This window comes from Bombina bombina, chromosome 3 (genome assembly GCF_027579735.1).
Source record: "Bombina bombina isolate aBomBom1 chromosome 3, aBomBom1.pri, whole genome shotgun sequence".
NCBI lineage: Eukaryota > Metazoa > Chordata > Amphibia > Anura > Bombinatoridae > Bombina > Bombina bombina.
Genome location: NC_069501.1, coordinates 100,222,980 through 100,241,224, shown reverse-complemented (window position 1 = coordinate 100,241,224; position 18,245 = coordinate 100,222,980). Strand labels below are relative to the sequence as shown.

At 40.6% G+C, this 18,245-nt stretch overlaps 1 protein-coding gene across 1 annotated transcript in view; it reads left to right on the top strand.

Moving 5' to 3' along the window:
- The window catches only part of TTC3 (tetratricopeptide repeat domain 3), a 410,905-nt gene that overhangs the window by 317,488 nt on the left and 75,172 nt on the right, over positions 1–18,245 (top strand). The window contains exon 36 of the mRNA XM_053705936.1: positions 1,204–1,307. Coding sequence (XP_053561911.1) covers positions 1,204–1,307 — 104 coding nt within the window. The remainder of the gene's footprint in view (positions 1–1,203; positions 1,308–18,245) is intronic.

Here is an 18,245-nt window from a genome sequence, read left to right as displayed (position 1 = left end):
AATTCTAGACTTAGTGTCTCAATAAGCTTCTCAAGGTCCCGTCCTTCAAGATAGAAACCATTCTCCTGTTGATCTAAGAGGGTCGGTTCATGACCACTATAGACCTGAAGGACGCGTACCTTCATGTGCTGATCAACAGGGTTTCAGAATTATCTGCTTTACAGTGTAACCCTCCTTTTCTGGTCTTTCATGCTGATAAGGCTGTTCTTCAAATCAAGTTGGGTTTTCTTCCTAAGGTGGTCTCTGACCGCAATATCAATCAGGAGATTGTGGTTCCTTCCTTTTGTCCTAATCCTCCTTCTCAGAAGGAGCGTTTGTTGCTCAATCTAGATGTGGTTCGTGCTTTAAAATTCAATCTCCATGCTACCAAGGACTTTAGACAATCTTCCTCGTTTGTTTTGTACGCTGGTAAGCGCAATGGTCAAAAAGCCACTGCAACTACTCTTTCCTTTTAGCTGAGGAGTATCATTCATTTGGCTTATGAGAAAGCTGGTCAGCAGCCTTCTGAGAGGGTTACGGCTCACTCTACCCTACGTGTTGTGTCCTCTTCTTGGACTTTTAAGAACAAAGCTTCTATGGAACACAACTGTAAGATGGCTACCTGGTCCTCTTTACACACTTTTTCATAACTTTACAAGTTTGATGTTTATTCCTCAGCTGAGGCTTCCTTTGGGAGAAAGGTTCTTCAAGCGGTGGTGCCTTCAGTTTAGGTTTGCCTGCCTTATTTTTTCTTCCTATCCATTCTTCGTTATCTTTAGCTTGGTTATTGGATTCCCAACAGTAATGAATGTAATCATGGACTCTCCATGCCATTGGAAAGAAAACAAAATGTATGCTTACCTGATAAATTTCTTTCTTTCCTGGCATGGAGAGTCCACAAACCCGCCCTTGTTTACTTTTTCTACATCAGCATTTTTTTCCTGTCCTCCTGGCACCTCTATTCCCCTAGGTTTCTCTTACTTCTTATTTCATCGGCCGAATGACTGGAGTATTATGGGAAGTGGGAGGAATCTTAAGCTTGGTGACTGGGGTGTCTTTGCCTCCTCCTGGTGGCCAGGTGATAAATTCCCAACAGTAATGAATGGAATCCTGGACTCTCCATGCCAGGAAAGAGATATTTATCAGGTAAGCATAAATTTTGTCTTTTAGAAATTATGATCGATGATTGACATTAACTTTTTTTTTTTTTTTTTCATACTGTAGGCCAATGTTCTGGAAAATCAAAAACAATCTGAATTATTGAAATTGAAAGTAATAGCATCCCGGGCTGAACAGAGTGTTAATGTGTTGAAGCAAGTGGTGTTGCGGTAAGATTAATATGTTGGCATTGATTACGTTTTTAAATTGTTGCTAGATGAACAAATCTTTGAAAGTGTTTAAAACTTGCAACTCTTTAGAACTGGTACTTAGTGGTGCAGTGAACAGCACAGATCCCCTTTACCACAACACACCCAAGATATTCCCCCCCCCCCCCCCCCGCAAATTAATTTAGAGCAAATGTGGACTTTTAAGTGATGTTCCGTTTTTGTTTGTTTTTTTTAAATTATATTTATTGAGCAAAATCAGAAAAACATTACAAAATCAGGATAACTTGCATCACACAGGACCAATATAAACACAATACCTTCCGATATTGGTGTAGACACCCAAGGGAGATGAGACACGATAAACACAGATACATGACAACATCTAAAGAAAAATATAGACAGTACGAATTTTCCGTCTTGGTCCTGACAGAGCTTTATAATGCATAAATTATAAGCTATATTTCTTACTTTTCTTTTTTATTCCAACCCATGGTTCAAGCATCGAACCCTGGATCGGACATAAAAAAAAACAAAATAATAATAAAAAAAAAAAGAGGGAAAAAGCTGAGCAGGGTCCACTGATCCTTCTAAGTATCTCTAAAGTTCCTAATCCAAGTATGGGGAAATATCTCTAGTATTACCAGTTCTGCAAAACTAATAGAGGAAAGGAAAGGGGACAAAATCTGCTTCTGAACTAAACTCGTATAGGTCATAATTATAGGGGCCCACCCCATCAAAACATTTTTAATTCTGTTCTCCTTAGCCTGCTGTAAATGAAAAGATTCAAATATAATATGTGCTTTGATTCCTTTTAAAATAGATGCCAGACTTGGAGCATTTTTAGCCGTCCAATTCTTAAGAATATTAGATCTAACTATAAGTATAATAGTGTTGACAATTCGCCTGAGGGTCTAAAGTCAGACACTAAAAAAATGTCTTCCAGAGAAAAGGAGAGCATCACATTAAAAACCTTATTTATCCAAAATTGGACTTTGAGCCACAACTGCTGGATTTTTGGGCAAAACCAAAGCATATGTGAGAGATCCGCGCAGGAACTGGAGCACCTGTCACATACTACGACTTGTTCTGGATAGAATCTGGCTATCTTGGACGGAGTTAAATAAAAGTTGTTGATTAGTTTCAGATGGGATTCTTTCCAACTAACTGATATGGGGTACTTAGAAACCGAAGACAGACTACCTGAAATCCTGTCCAAATCAATTGTCGGAATAATCGACCTCCAGAAATTACAAAGTTTGTCCATGACTAAGATGCTTTGTTTGGAAAGCATGATATCCTAGATGAGGGATATTGACGCATCTCCTGCTCTGAATTTCTGTATACAAATCTTGATATCTCTCCATTCAGCCAGAGGGGAGGTGTACCATTTCTGGGAGGAGATATGTTGAATCCGAAAATACGCCTATTGGTTTCGAGGGGAAAGAGCAAGAAGTTGACATAGTCGCCCAGGAAAGAATCTGCGTATCTGCATTTAATAGTTGATATATGTCTAAGTCCACTGTCCTGCCATTCTATAAACGTTTTCTGATCTATGCCTGGGGTAAAAAGAGGATTACCCCTAATAGGTAGAAATTCGGAAAATAAAGAATCAATTTTTAAAACTTGACACAATTTATGCCATGCAGATATTATATTTTTCTCCTGTTAAGTGTAGTCAGTCCACGGGTCATCCATTACTTATGGGATTATATCTCCTCCCTAACAGGAAGTGCAAGAGGATCACCCAAGCAGAGCTGCTATATAGCTCCTCCCCTCTACGTCATACCCAGTCATTCTCTTGCACCTAACTAATAGATAGGACGTGTGAGAGGACTGTGGTTGTTAAACTTAGTTTTTATTTCTTCAATCAAAAGTTTATTTTAAACAGCACCGGAGTGTGTTGTTTTTTCTCAGGCAGCATTAGAAGAAGAATCTACCTGAGTTTGTGTATGATCTTAGCGGTCGTAACTAAGATCCACTTGCTGTTCTCGGCCATTCTGAGGAGTGAGGTAACTTCAGAACAGGGGACAGCAGGCAGGGTTCACCTGCAAGGAGGTATGTTGCAGTAAATTATTTTCTAAGGAATGGAATTGACTGAGAAAATACTGCTAATACCGATGTAATGTAAGTGCAGCCTTAAATGCAGTAGTAGCGACTGGTATCAGGCTGATATGTATGTATGTTTACACTGAGGTATTTCTGGGGAATGGAACTTCACTAAGAAAATACTGTATACATTTAAGTTATATTTGAGCCTCCACTGCAGTGAAAGCGACTAGCAGCAGGCTTATTAATAACATTTCATAATTTTATTTTTAAAACGTTTACTGGCATGTTAATGGTTTTTTTTTCTGAGGTACTTGGTGATAAAACTTTATGGGCATGATTTTTACCACATGGCTGTCGTTTGTTTCTGAATAAAATCAGTTTACTGAGCTTCCCCACTGTTGTATTATGAGTGGGAGGGGCCTATTTTAGCGCTTTATTGCGCAGTAAAAATTCAGTCAGTCTTCCTATTTCTTCCTCCATGATCCAGGACGTCTCTACAGAGCCCAGGGGTCTCCAAAACTAGTTTTGAGGGAGGTAATCACTCACAGCAGACCTGTGAGAGTGTGTTTTGACTGTGATAAAAACGTTTATATTAAATTGTTATCCGTTTTTGGGTACTAAGGGGTTAATCATCCATTTGCTGGTGGGTGCAATCCTTTGCTAACTTAATGCATTTACTGTGAAAAGTTGGTTGCTATAACTAATTTGGTTCATTGTTATTTCAACTGTGACAGTTTTTTGTGCTTCTTAAAGGCACAGTAACGTTTTTTATATTGCTTATGTGTTTCCACCCTTCCCGATGCTTCCTCGATTGATTGCCAGGATCAAACAGGAGAGAGCATCGATAATTCTAATAGCGCCTGCGTGGCCACGCAGGACCTGGTATGCAGATCTAGTGGACATGTCGTCCTGTCCACCTTGGTCTCTGCCTCTGAGACAGGACCTTCTGATTCAGGGTCCTTTCAAACATCCAAATCTAATTTCTCTGAGGCTGACTGCATGGAGATTGAACGCTTGATTCTATCAAAGCGGGGATTCTCGGAGTCAGTGATTGATACCTTAATACAGGCTAGGAAACCTGTTACAGGGAAATTTACCTTAAAATATGGCGTAAATACTTACATTGGTGCGAATCCAAGAGTTACTCATGGAGTAAGGTTAGGATTCCTAGGATATTGTCTTTTCTACAAGAAGGTTTAGAAAAGGGTTTATCTGCTAGTTCGTTAAAGGGACAGATCTCAGCTCTGTCTATCCTTTTACACAAACGTCTGTCAGAAGTTCCAGACGTTCAGGCTTTTTGTCAGGCTTTGGCTAGGATTAAGCCTGTGTTTAAGACTGTTGCTCCGCCGTGGAGCTTAAACTTAGTTCTTAACATTCTGCAAGGTGTTCCGTTTGAACCCCTTCATTCCATTGATATCAAGCTGTTATCTTGGAAAGTTCTGTTTTTAATGGCTATTTCCTCGGCTCGAAGAGTCTCTGAGTTATCGGCCTTACATTGTGATTCTTCTTATCTGATTTTTCATTCAGACAAGGTAGTTCTGCGTACTAAACCTGGGTTCTTACCTAAGGTAGTCACTAACAGGAATATCAATCAAGAGATTGTTGTTCCATCATTGTGCCCTAACCCTTCTTCAAAGAAGGAACGACTTCTGCACAATCTAGACGTCGTCCGTGCCCTGAAATTTTATTTGCAGGCAACTAAGGATTTTCGTCAAACTTCTTCCCTGTTTGTCGTTTATTCTGGACAAAGGAGAGGTCAAAAAGCTTCGGCTACCTCTCTCTCTTTTTGGCTTCGTAGCATAATACGTTTAGCATATGGACAGCAGCCTCCTGAAAGGATTACAGCTCATTCTACTAGAGCTGTGTCTTCCACTTGGGCCTTTAAGAATGAGGCCTCTGTTGAACAGATTTGCAAGGCTGCAACTTGGTCTTCACTTCATACTTTTTCAAAATTTTACAAATTTGACACTTTTGCTTCTTCGGAGGCTGTTTTTGGGAGAAAGGTTCTACAGGCAGTGGTTCCTTCCGTGTAAAGATCCTGCCTTTCCCTCCCGTCATCCGTGTACTTTTAGCTTTGGTATTGGTATCCCATAAGTAATGGATGACCCGTGGACTGACTACACTTAACAGGAGAAAACATAATTTATGCTTACCTGATAAATTCCTTTCTCCTGTAGTGTAGTCAGTCCACGGCCCGCCCTGTTGTTTACGGCAGGTCTAAAAAAAAATTATCTTAAACTCCAGTCACCACTGCACCCTATAGTTTCTCCTTTCTCGTTTGGTTTCGGTCGAATGACTGGGTATGACGTAGAGGGGAGGAGCTATATAGCAGCTCTGCTTGGGTGATCCTCTTGCACTTCCTGTTAGGGAGGAGATATAATCCCATAAGTAATGGATGACCCGTGGACTGACTACACTACAGGAGAAAGGAATTTATCAGGTAAGCATAAATTATGTTTTTTTTAAATAAGCATAGAATTATAACATTTGAGGGGAGATTTTAAAGTGGACAGTGCAAAAGAGCAATCAGCGACCATGGGGCGACAAGATTTTGCTCCATATTATACGAAGTACCAATATTCGATTTTGCAATCCAAACAAAAGCAAATTTCAACAAAGTAGCCCAATTATAAAGTTTGATATTAGGAAGCCAGACCAGCTGCTGGAAATTTATGGTACAATCTGTTGAGCAATAATCGTGGCTTTTTGGCTCTCCAAATAAATTTCGAGAACCAGGACGCCATCGTACATAAGTCTTTATTTAATATAAATAACAGCAAATTTTGAAGCAAATATAGAATACGTGGAAAGATTATGGTTTTAATAAGATTAATAGATGCTGTAATAGATAATGGAAAGGCCGCCCAAAGTTCTAAATCTTCTTTAATCTTCTGAAAGAGAGATAGAAAATTGTCCCGATACCAATATTTCGGATTTTTATTTATTTCAAGACCTAAATATCTAATACTTTCCACTTTTCGGAACTTAGTTGAAATGGGCTTCAAATCTTTTCTACCAAGCTACATAATTTCACTCTTGTCCATGTTAATTTTATAACCTCCAAAGGAACTGAATTCTTCTAAGACTTGAACTACTTGTGGAATAGAAGAAGCAGTATTCTGCAAAAATATTAGCATATCATCTGCATATAATAATAAGTTCAAGCTTTGAGTTCCGACTGGAATCCCCTTTAACACCTCTCTTAACCGAACTGCCAGAGGCTCTAAACCAATGTTAAATAAAAGGGGGCACAGTGGACAAACCTGCCTCGTACCCCTCTGTAAACAAATTTGAGATGACAAGGTCTGATTAATCAAAAGAAATTAAATGGGGTTCCGATAGATTTTCATGATAAATTTAACAAAATTATCTGAAAAGCCGAATTTCGAAAGTGATGTTAAAAGATGGGTCCACGATATGCTGTCGAATGCTTTAACAGCGTCCAAGGTCAGCACCGCTATATCCTTAAGCTCACTGTGTTCTTTAAATTGATCACAGTTCCATATATAATCCACCAAAGTGATTAATTTTCGAATATTTTTAGACGGATTCCGTGACGTCATAAACCCTGCCTGATCAGGGTGAATAAGTTTATCGAGACAACCGGTAAGTCTGGAAGACATAACTGAGGCCAAAATTTTATTGTCCGCGTTAAGTACTGAAATGGGTCTATAGGATGCCAAATCAGTCGGGTCCTTACCTTTTTTTAAAATTAAGGAGATGTTTGCAGCGGCGAAGAGGTTTGAGATAGGATGCTCTGTAGAGAGATAATAATTAAAAAGATTTTGTAGAATAGAAGTAATCTCTTCAGCCAATATTTTGTAGTATTCTGCAGGAAGCCCATCCGGGCCTGCTGCTTTATTCATTTTGGATATATCAATAGCTTTAGCAACCTCTTCGAATCTAATCGGAGCATTCAAGGACTCCAAATCTTCTTGTTGAATTCTGGGTATCTTAGTCTTTGACCAAAAAATCTCTGGATAATATAAATTGGCCGGGACCTCCGCATATAGATGTTGATGGTATCTAAAAAAAAGACTTTACATATATTATTAGTATCAGTGTAACGGGTATCAACCTGTATGGCAGAAATACAATTCTTCCTTTTCCTGGTCTTAACCAATCAAGCAAAAATTTTTGCCGAGCATCCATGGAAGCTCCTGAACCGTAAGTTCATTTTATTTTCTTCTTCCTGATGTTTTTGTAGAAGAAAAGCATCTCTCTCTTTCCTCATTTCTAGGTATTTAGACCAATTATCGGTTGTACAGCTCGTAAAATAATTTTTATTTGCATTCTTGACTTGATTAGTTAATTGGCGTTCCCGGGCCCTTTTCTTCTTATTGAGTATAACCAGATATGCCTTAATTGCACCACGGAAAAAGGCTTTGGATGCCTCCCAAAAGGTTTCAATTTTATGTGAGTAAGCAATATTAAATTGGCAATAATCTTTCCATTTTTTCTTCAACCATAATACGAACCTCGGATTATTAAAAAGATAAAGAGGATAAAAAAAACATAGGGCCTTTCAAATTAGACCTATCCTGACAGTTCAACCCCAAAGACATTAGAGCATGATCCGTAATAACAATCTCTCCAATTCCAGCCTCTGATTGTCAAATAGACCGACCTTCCGAGATTAGAAACAAATCTATCCGAGAGAACGTTCTATGAACTTTAGACTAACAGGAAAACCGCCGTTTATCCGTATTAAGATTCCGCCAAATATCCAACATTTGCAGTTTCCGACAGAAGGTGGAGAAATATTTAGAGCTTCTCCTGTTCTCTGAGACATTCTTTTTTGAAAGCGATCCAGCTCCGAGCACATGGTCATATTAAAATCACCCCCCAGTATGAAATTCTGTTGGATAAAGGGGAATAATTTAATTTTAATATTCTCCCAGAATTGATTCTTAAATTTGTTAGAACCGTAGATATTACAAAGAATGAATTCAATATTGTTGATGGAAATTTGTAAGATGATAAATCTGGAGTCCGGATTCCATCTCTGTATGAAAAATTTTATAATCTAAGGATTTATTAATTAAAATGTCTACACCACATTTCCTTATTGATTCTGGGGCTATTACCTCACCCACCCATTTAATCTTTAGTTTATTGGCTTGATGTCTACTTAAGTGCGTCTCCTGCAAGAGGGCAATATCTGGATTATCTTTAGCCAGTCTTTTAATAATTAATTTATGTTTAAGAGGTGAGGAAATCCCTCCCACATTCCAGGAAACAATTTTAAGATACATATACTATTAAAAATGTATCGTCCAACGGACCCTGCACTGGCAACACTGCGATAATAAAAAAATAAAAAAAACAGGGAAGGAAACAGAAAAGAGTGGAGAAAGACCCACTAAAAATAGATAGAAAACATAAAACATTTCCTCCTGCAATACACTCCAACAGCACATTACAATAGCTCAAGAAGATAGCTAAAAAGGCTAGACACCATATTATTTGTCACTTAAGAATTTTTTGACTTCTCCCACCTCCAGAAAGGTTCTTCTAGCACCGTTATGTTCCACAATTATTTTGGCAGGGTAAACCATCCAAGCATTAAAGCCCTTAATTTATAAGTTGCGAACACTACGGTGCCATAGTCTTCCTTATCAAGGAGGTTTCCACCAAAAAATCCTGGAATAACAAATTTCTATTATTCCCAAACACAAGAGGGACACTTCTTTTTTTAAATAACTTCAACAATTCGATCTTGTCCTGAAAATTCAGAACTCTAAAAATGCACATCCTGTTTTGAGGAGAACCCTCAGACGAGGTTTTCTTAAGACCAGCTCTGTGAGCTCTCTCTATAGCAATAGGGAGCTGCTGCTGGGAAAAACCTAGAGCCTGTGGCAATACTCGTGATGTAAACTTGAGTAGATCCTCAAATTCAGAGGTCTCGGGCAAGCCAATAATTCTAATATTATTGCGTCTGGATCGATCCTCCAGATCGTCCAGACGCAGTTGAAGTTTAGCAATTTTAGAGTCCTGTTTGGCTATAATATCACCTTGAACATTAACTTGGTCTTCTAATTCAGAAACTCTATTTCTCCAACATTGGTGTGTCCGGTCCACGGCGTCATCCTTACTTGTGGGATATTCTCTTCCCCAACAGGAAATGGCAGAGAGTCCCAGCAAAGCTGGTCACATGATCCCTCCTAGGCTCCGCCCACCCCAGTCATTCTCTTTGCCGTTGCACAGGCAACATCTCCACGGAGATGGTTAAGAGTTTTTTGGTGTTTAAATGTAGTTTTTATTCTTCTATCAAGTGTTTGTTATTTTAAAATAGTGCTGGTATGTACTATTTACTCTGAAACAGAAAAGGATGAAGATTTCTGTTTGTAAGAGGAAGATGATTTTAGCAGACAGTAACTAAAATCGATTGCTGTTTCCACACAGGACTGTTGAGATGAAGTAACTTCAGTTGGGGAAACAGTTAGCAGACTTTTCTGCTTAAGGTATGACTAGCCATATTTCTAACAAGACCATGTAATGCTGGAAGGCTGTCATTTCCCCTCATGGGGACCGGTAAGCCATTTTCTTAGTCAAACATAAAAGAATAAAGGGCTTAAATAAGGGCTTAAAAACTGGTAGACATTTTTATGGGCTAAAACGATTGCTTTATTGGGGCATATTACGCAGATTCTAGCTAATAATTGGCATTATAATCTTGGGGAAAGTTTAAAAAACGGCAGGCACTGTGTTGGACACCTTTTTTAGTCTGGGGGCCTTTCTAGTTATAGACTGAGCCTCATTTTCGCGCCATTACTGCACAGTTGTTTTTGGAGAGCAAGGCATGCAGATGCATGTGTGAGGATCTAAGAATCACTAATAAAGCTTCTAGAAGGCGTCATTTGCTATCGTATTCCCCTCTGGGCTTGGTTGGGTCTCAGCAAAGCATATAGCTGGGACTGTATAGGGGTTAAATTTGAAAACGGCTCCGGTTCCGTTAATTTAAGGGTTAAAGCTCTGAAATTTGGTGTGCAATACTTTTAATGCTTTGGTGATTTTTGAACAATTCCTTCATACTTTTTCACATATTCAGTAATAAAGTGTTTTCAGTTTGAAATTTAAAGTGACAGTAACGGTTTTATTTTAAAACGTTTTTTGTGCTTTGTTGACAAGTTTAAGCCTGTTTAACATGTCTGTACCATCAGATAAGCTATGTTCTATATGTATGAAAGCCAATGTGTCTCCCCATTTAAATTTATGTGATAATTGTGCCATAGTGTCCAAACAAAGTAAGGACAGTAATGCCACAGATAATGATATTGCCCAAGATGATTCCTCAAATGAGGGGAGTAAACATGATACTACATCATCCCCTACTGTGTCTTCACCAGTTATGCCCACACAAGAGGCCCCTAGTACATCTAGTGCGCCAATACTTATTACCATGCAACAATTAACGGCTGTAATGGATAACTCCATAGCAAATCTTTTATCCAAAATGCCTACTTATCAGAGAAAGCGCGATTGCTCTGTTTTAAACACTGAAGAGCAAGAGGACGCTGATGATAACTGTTCTGACATACCCTCACACCAATCTCAAGGGGCCATGAGGGAGGTTTTGTCTGATGGAGAAATCTCAGATTCAGGAAAAATTTCTCATCAAGCTGAACCTGATGTTGTGACATTTAAATTTAAATTAGAACATCTCCACGCACTGCTTAAGGAGGTGTTATCTACTCTGGATGATTGTGACAATTTGGTCATTCCAGAGAAATTATGTAAGATGGACAAGTTCCTAGAGGTTCCGGTGCCCCCCGACGCTTTTCCTATACCCAAGCGGGTGGCGGACATAGTAAATAAAGAGTGGGAAAGGCCCGGCATACCTTTTGTTCCCCCCCCCCTATATTTAAGAAATTATTTCCTATAGTCGACCCCAAAAAGGACTTATGGCAGACAGTCCCCAAGGTCGAGGGGGCGGTTTCTACTCTAAACAAACGCACTGCTATTCCTATCGAAGATAGTTGTGCTTTCAAAGATCCTATGGATAAAAAATTAGAGGGTTTGCTTAAAAAGATTTTTGTACAGCAAGGTTACCTTCTACAACCAATTTCATGCATTGTTCCTGTCACTACAGCAGCGTGTTTCTGGTTCGAGGAACTAGAAAAGTCGCTCAGTAAAGAATCTTCGTATGAGGAGGTTATGGACAGAGTTCAAGCACTTAAATTGGCTAACTCTTTTGTTTTAGATGCCGCTTTGCAATTAGCTAGATTAGCGGCGAAAAATTCAGGGTTTGCTATCGTGGCGCGCAGAGCGCTTTGGCTAAAGTCTTGGTCAGCGGATGTGTCTTCCAAGACAAAATTGCTTAACATTCCTTTCAAAGGTAAAACATTATTTGGACCTGATTTGAAAGGGATTATTTCAGACATCACTGGGGGAAAGGGCCACGCCCTCCCACAGGATAGGTCTTTTAAGGCTAAAAATAAGCCTAATTTTCGTCCCTTTCGCAGAAACGGACCAGCCTCTAATTCTGCATCCTCTAAGCAAGAGGGTAATACTTCACAACCCAAACCAGCCTGGAAACCAATGCAAGGCTGGAACAAGGGTAAGCAGGCCAAGAAGCCTACCACTGCTACCAAAACAGCATGAAGGGATAGCCCCCGATCCGGGACCGGATCTAGTGGGGGGCAGACTTTCTCTCTTTGCTCAGGCTTGGGCAAGAGATGTTCAGGATCCTTGGGCGCTAGAAATAGTTTCTCAAGGTTATCTCCTGGAATTCAAGGAACTACCCCCAAGGGGAAGGTTCCACAGGTCTCAATTATCTTCAAACCAAATAAAGAGACAGGCATTCTTACATTGTGTAGAAGACCTGTTAAAGATGGGAGTGATACATCCAGTTCCAATAAGAGAACAAGGAATGGGATTTTATTCCAATCTGTTCATAGTTCCCAAAAAAGAGGGAACATTCAGACCAATTTTGGATCTAAAGATCCTAAACAAATTTCTCCAACATAGGTGTGTCCGGTCCACGGCGTCATCCTTACTTGTGGGATATTCTCTTCCCCAACAGGAAATGGCAAAGAGCCCAGCAAAGCTGGTCACATGATCCCTCCTAGGCTCCGCCTTCCCCAGTCATTCTCTTTGCCGTTGTACAGGCAACATCTCCACGGAGATGGCTTAGAGTTTTTTGGTGTTTAAATGTAGTTTTTATTCTTCAATCAAGAGTTTGTTATTTTAAAATAGTGCTGGTATGTACTATTTACTCTGAAACAGGAAAGAGATGAAGATTTCTGTTTGTAAGAGGAAAATGATTTTAGCAACCGTTACTAAAATCGATGGCTGTTTCCACACAGGACTGTTGAGAGGAATTAACTTCAGTTGGGGGAAACAGTGAGCAGACTTTTGCTGCTTGAGGTATGACACATTTCTAACAAGACTCGGTAATGCTGGAAGCTGTCATTTTCCCTATGGGAACCGGTAAGCCATTTTCTTAGTTTAAGTAAAAGAATAAAGGGCTTCATTATGGCTTAAAAAACTGGTAGACATTTTTCTGGGCTAAAACGATTACTTTACTAAGTATATTTGGCAGATTATTACTTTTAATAGTTGTTAAATCTTGGGGATTGTTTTAATAAAAACGGCAGGCACCTTTTTCACTGGGGGCCTTTTCTAGTCATAGACAGAGCCTCATTTTCGCGCCTCTAATGCGCAGTTGTTTTTTGGAAAGCATGGCATGCAGATGCATGTGTGAGGAGCTAAGAACCACTGAAAAAGCTTATAGAAGGCATCATTTGGTATCGTATTCCCCTCTGGGCTTGGTTGGGTCTCAGCAAAGCAGATACCTGGGACTGTATAGGGGTTAAATGTAAAAACGGCTCCGGTTCCGTTATTTTAAGGGTTAAAGCTTTCAAATTTGGTGTGCAATACTTTTAAGGCTTTAAGTTACTGTGGTGAAATTTTGGTGAAATTTGAACAATTCCTTCATACTTTTTCACATATTCAGTAATAAAGTGTGTTCAGTTTGAAATTTAAAGGGACAGTAACGGTTTTATTGTAAAACGTTTTTTGTGCTTTGTTGACAAGTTTAAGCCTGTTTAACATGTCTGAACCATCAGATAACGATGTTCTATATGTATGAAAGCCAATGTGTCTCCCCATTTAAATATATGTGATATATTTGTGTCATAATGTCCAAACAAAGTAGGGATAATAATGCCATAGATATGATATTGCCCAAGATGATTCCTCTAATGAGGGGAGTAAGCATGGTACTGCATCATCCCCTTCTGTGTCTACACCAGTTTTGCCCACACAAGAGGCCCCTAGTAGATCTAGTGCGCCAATACTTATTACCATACAACAATTAATGGCTGTAATGGATAATTCTATTGCATGCATTTTTTCCAAAATGCCTACTTATCAGAGAAAGCGTGATTGCTCTGTTTTAAACACTGAAGAGCAAGAGGACGCTGATGATATCTGTTCTGACATACCCTCACACCTATCTGAAGGGGCCAGGAGGGAGGTTTTGTCTGAGGGAGAAATTTCAGATTCAGGGAAAATTTCTCAACAAGCAGAACCTGATATTGTAACTTTTAAATTTAAATTTCAACATCTCCACGCACTACTTAAGGAGGTATTATCTACTCTGGATGATTGTGACAATTTGGTCATTCCAGAGAAATTAGGTAAGATGGACAAGTTCCTAGAGGTTCCGGTGCCCCCCGATGTTTTTCCTATACCCAAGCGGGTGGCGGACATAGTAAATAAGGAGTGGGAAAGGCCCGGCATACCTTTTGTGCCTCCCCCTATATTTAAGAAATTAGTTCCTATAGTCGACCCCAGAAAGGACTTATAGCATACAGTCCCCAAGGTCGAGGGGGCGGTTTCTACTCTAAACAAACGCACTTCTATTCCTATAGAAGATAGTTGTACTTTCAAGATCCTATGGATTAAAGGTTAGAGGGTTTGCTTAAAAAGATGTTTGTTCAGCAAGGTTACCTTCTACAACCAATTTCATGCATTGTTCCTGTCACTACAGCTGCGTGTTTCTGGTTCGAAGAACTAGAAAAGTCGCTCAATACAGAATCTTCGTACGAGGAGGTTTTGGACAGAGTTCAAGCTCTTAAATTGGCTAACTCTTTTTTATTTTAGATGCCGCTTTGCAATTAGCTAGATTAGCGGCGAATAATTCAGGGTTTGCTATCGTGGCGCACAGAGCGCTTTTGCTTAACATCCCTTTCAAGGGTAAAACACTGTTTGGCCCTGACTTGAAAGAGATTATTTCAGACATCACTGGGGGAAAGGGCCACGCCCTTCCTCTGGATAGGTCTTTTAAGGCTAAAAAGAAGCCAAATTTTCGTCCCTTTCGCAGAAACGGACCAGCCTCAAATTCTACACCCTCTAAGCAAGAGGGTAATACTTCTCAAACCAAGCCAGCCTGGAGGCCGATGCAAGGCTGGAACAAGGGTAAGCAGGCCAAGTCACCTGCCACTGCTACCAAAACAGCATGAAGTGTTGGCCCCCGATCTGGGAAGGATCTGGTGGGGGGCAGACTTTCTCTCTTTGCTCAGGCTGGGGCAAGAGATGTTCAGGATCCTTGGGCGCTAGAAATAGTTTCTCAAGGTTATCTCCTGGAATTCAGGGAACTACCCCCAAGGGGAAGGTTCCACGGGTCTCAATTATCTTCGAACAGGCATTCTTACACTGTGTAGAAGACCTGTTACGCATGGGAGTGATTCATCCTGTTCCATTAGGAGAACAAGGGATGGGTTTTTACTCCAACCTGTTCATAATTCCCAAAAAAGAGGGAACATTCAGACCTATTTTAGATCTCAAGATTCTAAACAAGTTTCTCAGGGTTTCATCATTCGAAATGGAAACCATTCGAACGATCCTTCCTACCATCCAGGAAGGTCAATTCATGACCACGGTGGACTTAAAGGATGCGTACCTACGTATTCCTATCCACAAGGAACATTTTCGGTTCCTAAGGTTCGCCTTTCTGGACAAGCATTACCTGTGGCACTTCCATTCGGATTAGCCACTGCTCCAAGGATTTTCACAAGGGTACTAGGGTCCCTTCTAGCGGTGCTAAGACCAAGGGGCATTGCAGTAGTACCTTACTTGGACGACATCCTGATTCAAGTGTCGTCTCTGTCAAAAGCAAGGGCTCATACGGACATTGTCCTAGCCTTTCTCAGATCTCACAGGTGGAAAGTGAACATAGAAAAAAGTTCTCTGTCCCCGTCAACAAGAGTTCCCTTCTTGGGAACAATAATAGTTTCCTTAGAAATGAAGGTTTTTCTGACAGAGGCCAGAAAATCAAAACTTCTAAGCTCTTGTCAGGTACTTCATTCTGTTCTTCTTCATTCCATAGCGCAGTCCATGGAAGTAATAGGTTTGATGGTTGCGGCAATGGACATAGTTCCTTTTGCACGAATTCATCTAAGACCATTGCACCTGGGCATGCTCAGACAGTGGAATGGGGATTATACAGACTTGTCTCCGACGATACAAGTAGATCAAATAACCAGAGATTCACTCCGTTGGTGGCTGACCCTGGACAACCTGTCACAGGGAATGAGCTTCCGCAGACCAGAATAGGTCATTGTCACGACCGACGCCAGTCTGGTGGGCTGGGGCGCGGTCTGGGAACCCCTGAAAACTCAGGGTCTATGGTTTCGGGAAGACTCTTTTCTCCCGATAAACATAATGGAACTGAGAGCGATATTCAATGCTCTCAAGGCTTGGCCTCGACTAGCAAAGGCCAAATTCATAAGGTTTCAATCAGACATCATGACGACTGTTACATATATCAACCATCAGGGGGTAACAAGGAGTTCCCTGGCGATGGAGGAGCATCCGGGGGAGTGGGAACTCCATCTGGAAATCTTTGCCCAAATAACTCAATTATGGGGCATTCCAGACATGGTTCTGATGGCCTCTCGTCAGAACTTCATGGTCCCTTGTTACGGGTCCAAATCCAGGGATCCCAAGGCGACTCTATTGGATACAATAGTAGCACCTTGGATCTTCAACCTAGCTTATGTATTCCCACCGTTTCCTCTCATTCCCAGGCTGGTAGCCAGGATCAATCTGGAGAGGGCTTCGGTGACCTTGATAGTTCCTGTGTGGCCACGCAGGACTTGGTATGCAGACCTGGTGAATGTGTCATCGGCTCCACCATGGAAGCTACCTTTGAGACAGGACCTTCTGGTTCAGGGTCCATTCGAACATCCGAATCTGGTTTCCCTCCAACTGACGGCTTGGAGATTGAACGCTTGATTTTATCAAAGCGTGGGTTTTCAGATTCTGTAATAGATACTCTGATTCAGGCTAGAAAGCCTGTAACTAGAAAAATTTCCATAAAATATGGAAAAAATATATCTGTTGGTGTGAATCTAAAGGATTCCCATGGAACAAGATAAAAATTCCTAAGATTCTATCCTTTCTACAAGAAGGTTTGGAGAAAGGATTATCTGCAAGTTCTCTAAAGGGACAGATCTCTGCTTTATCTGTTTTACTTCACAAAAGACTGGCAGCCGTGCCAGATGTTCAAGCATTTGTTCAGGCTCTGGTTAGGATCAAGCCTGTTTACAGACCTTTGACTCCTCCCTGGAGTCTAAATCTAGTTCTTTCAGTTCTTCAAGGGGTTCCGTTTGAACCTTTACATTCCATAGATATTAAGTTACTATCTTGGAAAGTTTTCTTTTTAGTTGCAATTTCTTCTGCTAGAAGAGTTTCAGAGTTATCTGCTCTGCAGTGTTCTCCGCCCTATCTGGTGTTCCATGCAGATAAGGTGGTTTTGCGTACTAAGCCTGGTTTTCTTCCGAAAGTTGTTTCCAACAAAAATATTAACCAGGAGATAGTTGTACCTTCTTTGTGTCCGAATCCAGTTTCAAAGAAGGAACGTTTGTTACATAATTTGGACGTAGTCCGTGCTCTAAAATTCTATTTAGAGGCTACTAAAGATTTCAGACAAACATCTTCCTTGTTTGTTGTTTATTCTGGTAAATGGAGAGGTCAAAAAGCGACTTCTACCTCTCTTTCCTTTTGGCTTAAAAGCATTATCCGATTGGCTTATGAGACTGCCGGACGGCAGCCTCCTGAAAGAATCACAGCTCACTGCACTAGGGCTGTGGCTTCCACATGGGCCTTCAAGAACGAGGCTTCTGTTGACCAGATATGTAAGGCAGCGACTTGGTCTTCACTGCACACTTTTGCCAAATTTTACATATTTGATACTTTTGCTTCTTCGGAGGCTATTTTTGGGAGAAAGGTTTTGCAAGCCGTGGTGCCTTCCATTTAGGTGACCTGATTTGCTCCCTCCCTTCATCCGTGTCCTAAAGCTTTGGTATTGGTTCCCACAAGTAAGGATGACGCCGTGGACCGGACACACCAATGTTGGAGAAAACAGAATTTATGCTTACCTGATAAATTACTTTCTCCAACGGTGTGTCCGGTCCACGGCCCGCCCTGGTTTTTTTAATCAGGTCTGATGAATTATTTTCTCTAACTACAGTCACCACGGTATCATATGGTTTCTCCTATATATATTTCCTCCTGTCCGTCGGTCGAATGACTGGGGTGGGCGGAGCCTAGGAGGGATCATGTGACCAGCTTTGCTGGGACTCTTTGCCATTTCCTGTTGGGGAAGAGAATATCCCACAAGTAAGGATGACGCCATGGACCGGACACACCGTTGGAGAAAGTAATTTATCAGGTAAGCATAAATTCTGTTTTTCAACCTCTAACATTCCATTTGAAAATTGTTTAACTTCAGCAGAGAGACTAGATATTTCTGCAGATTGAACCTAGTTCCGTCTTAATAATCTTAAATTGGGGCGTAAATAAATCTGTTAAATGTGTAATCAACATCTGGGTATCACATATATTGGGCAATACATCACTAGATGCATTTAAACTAGACTC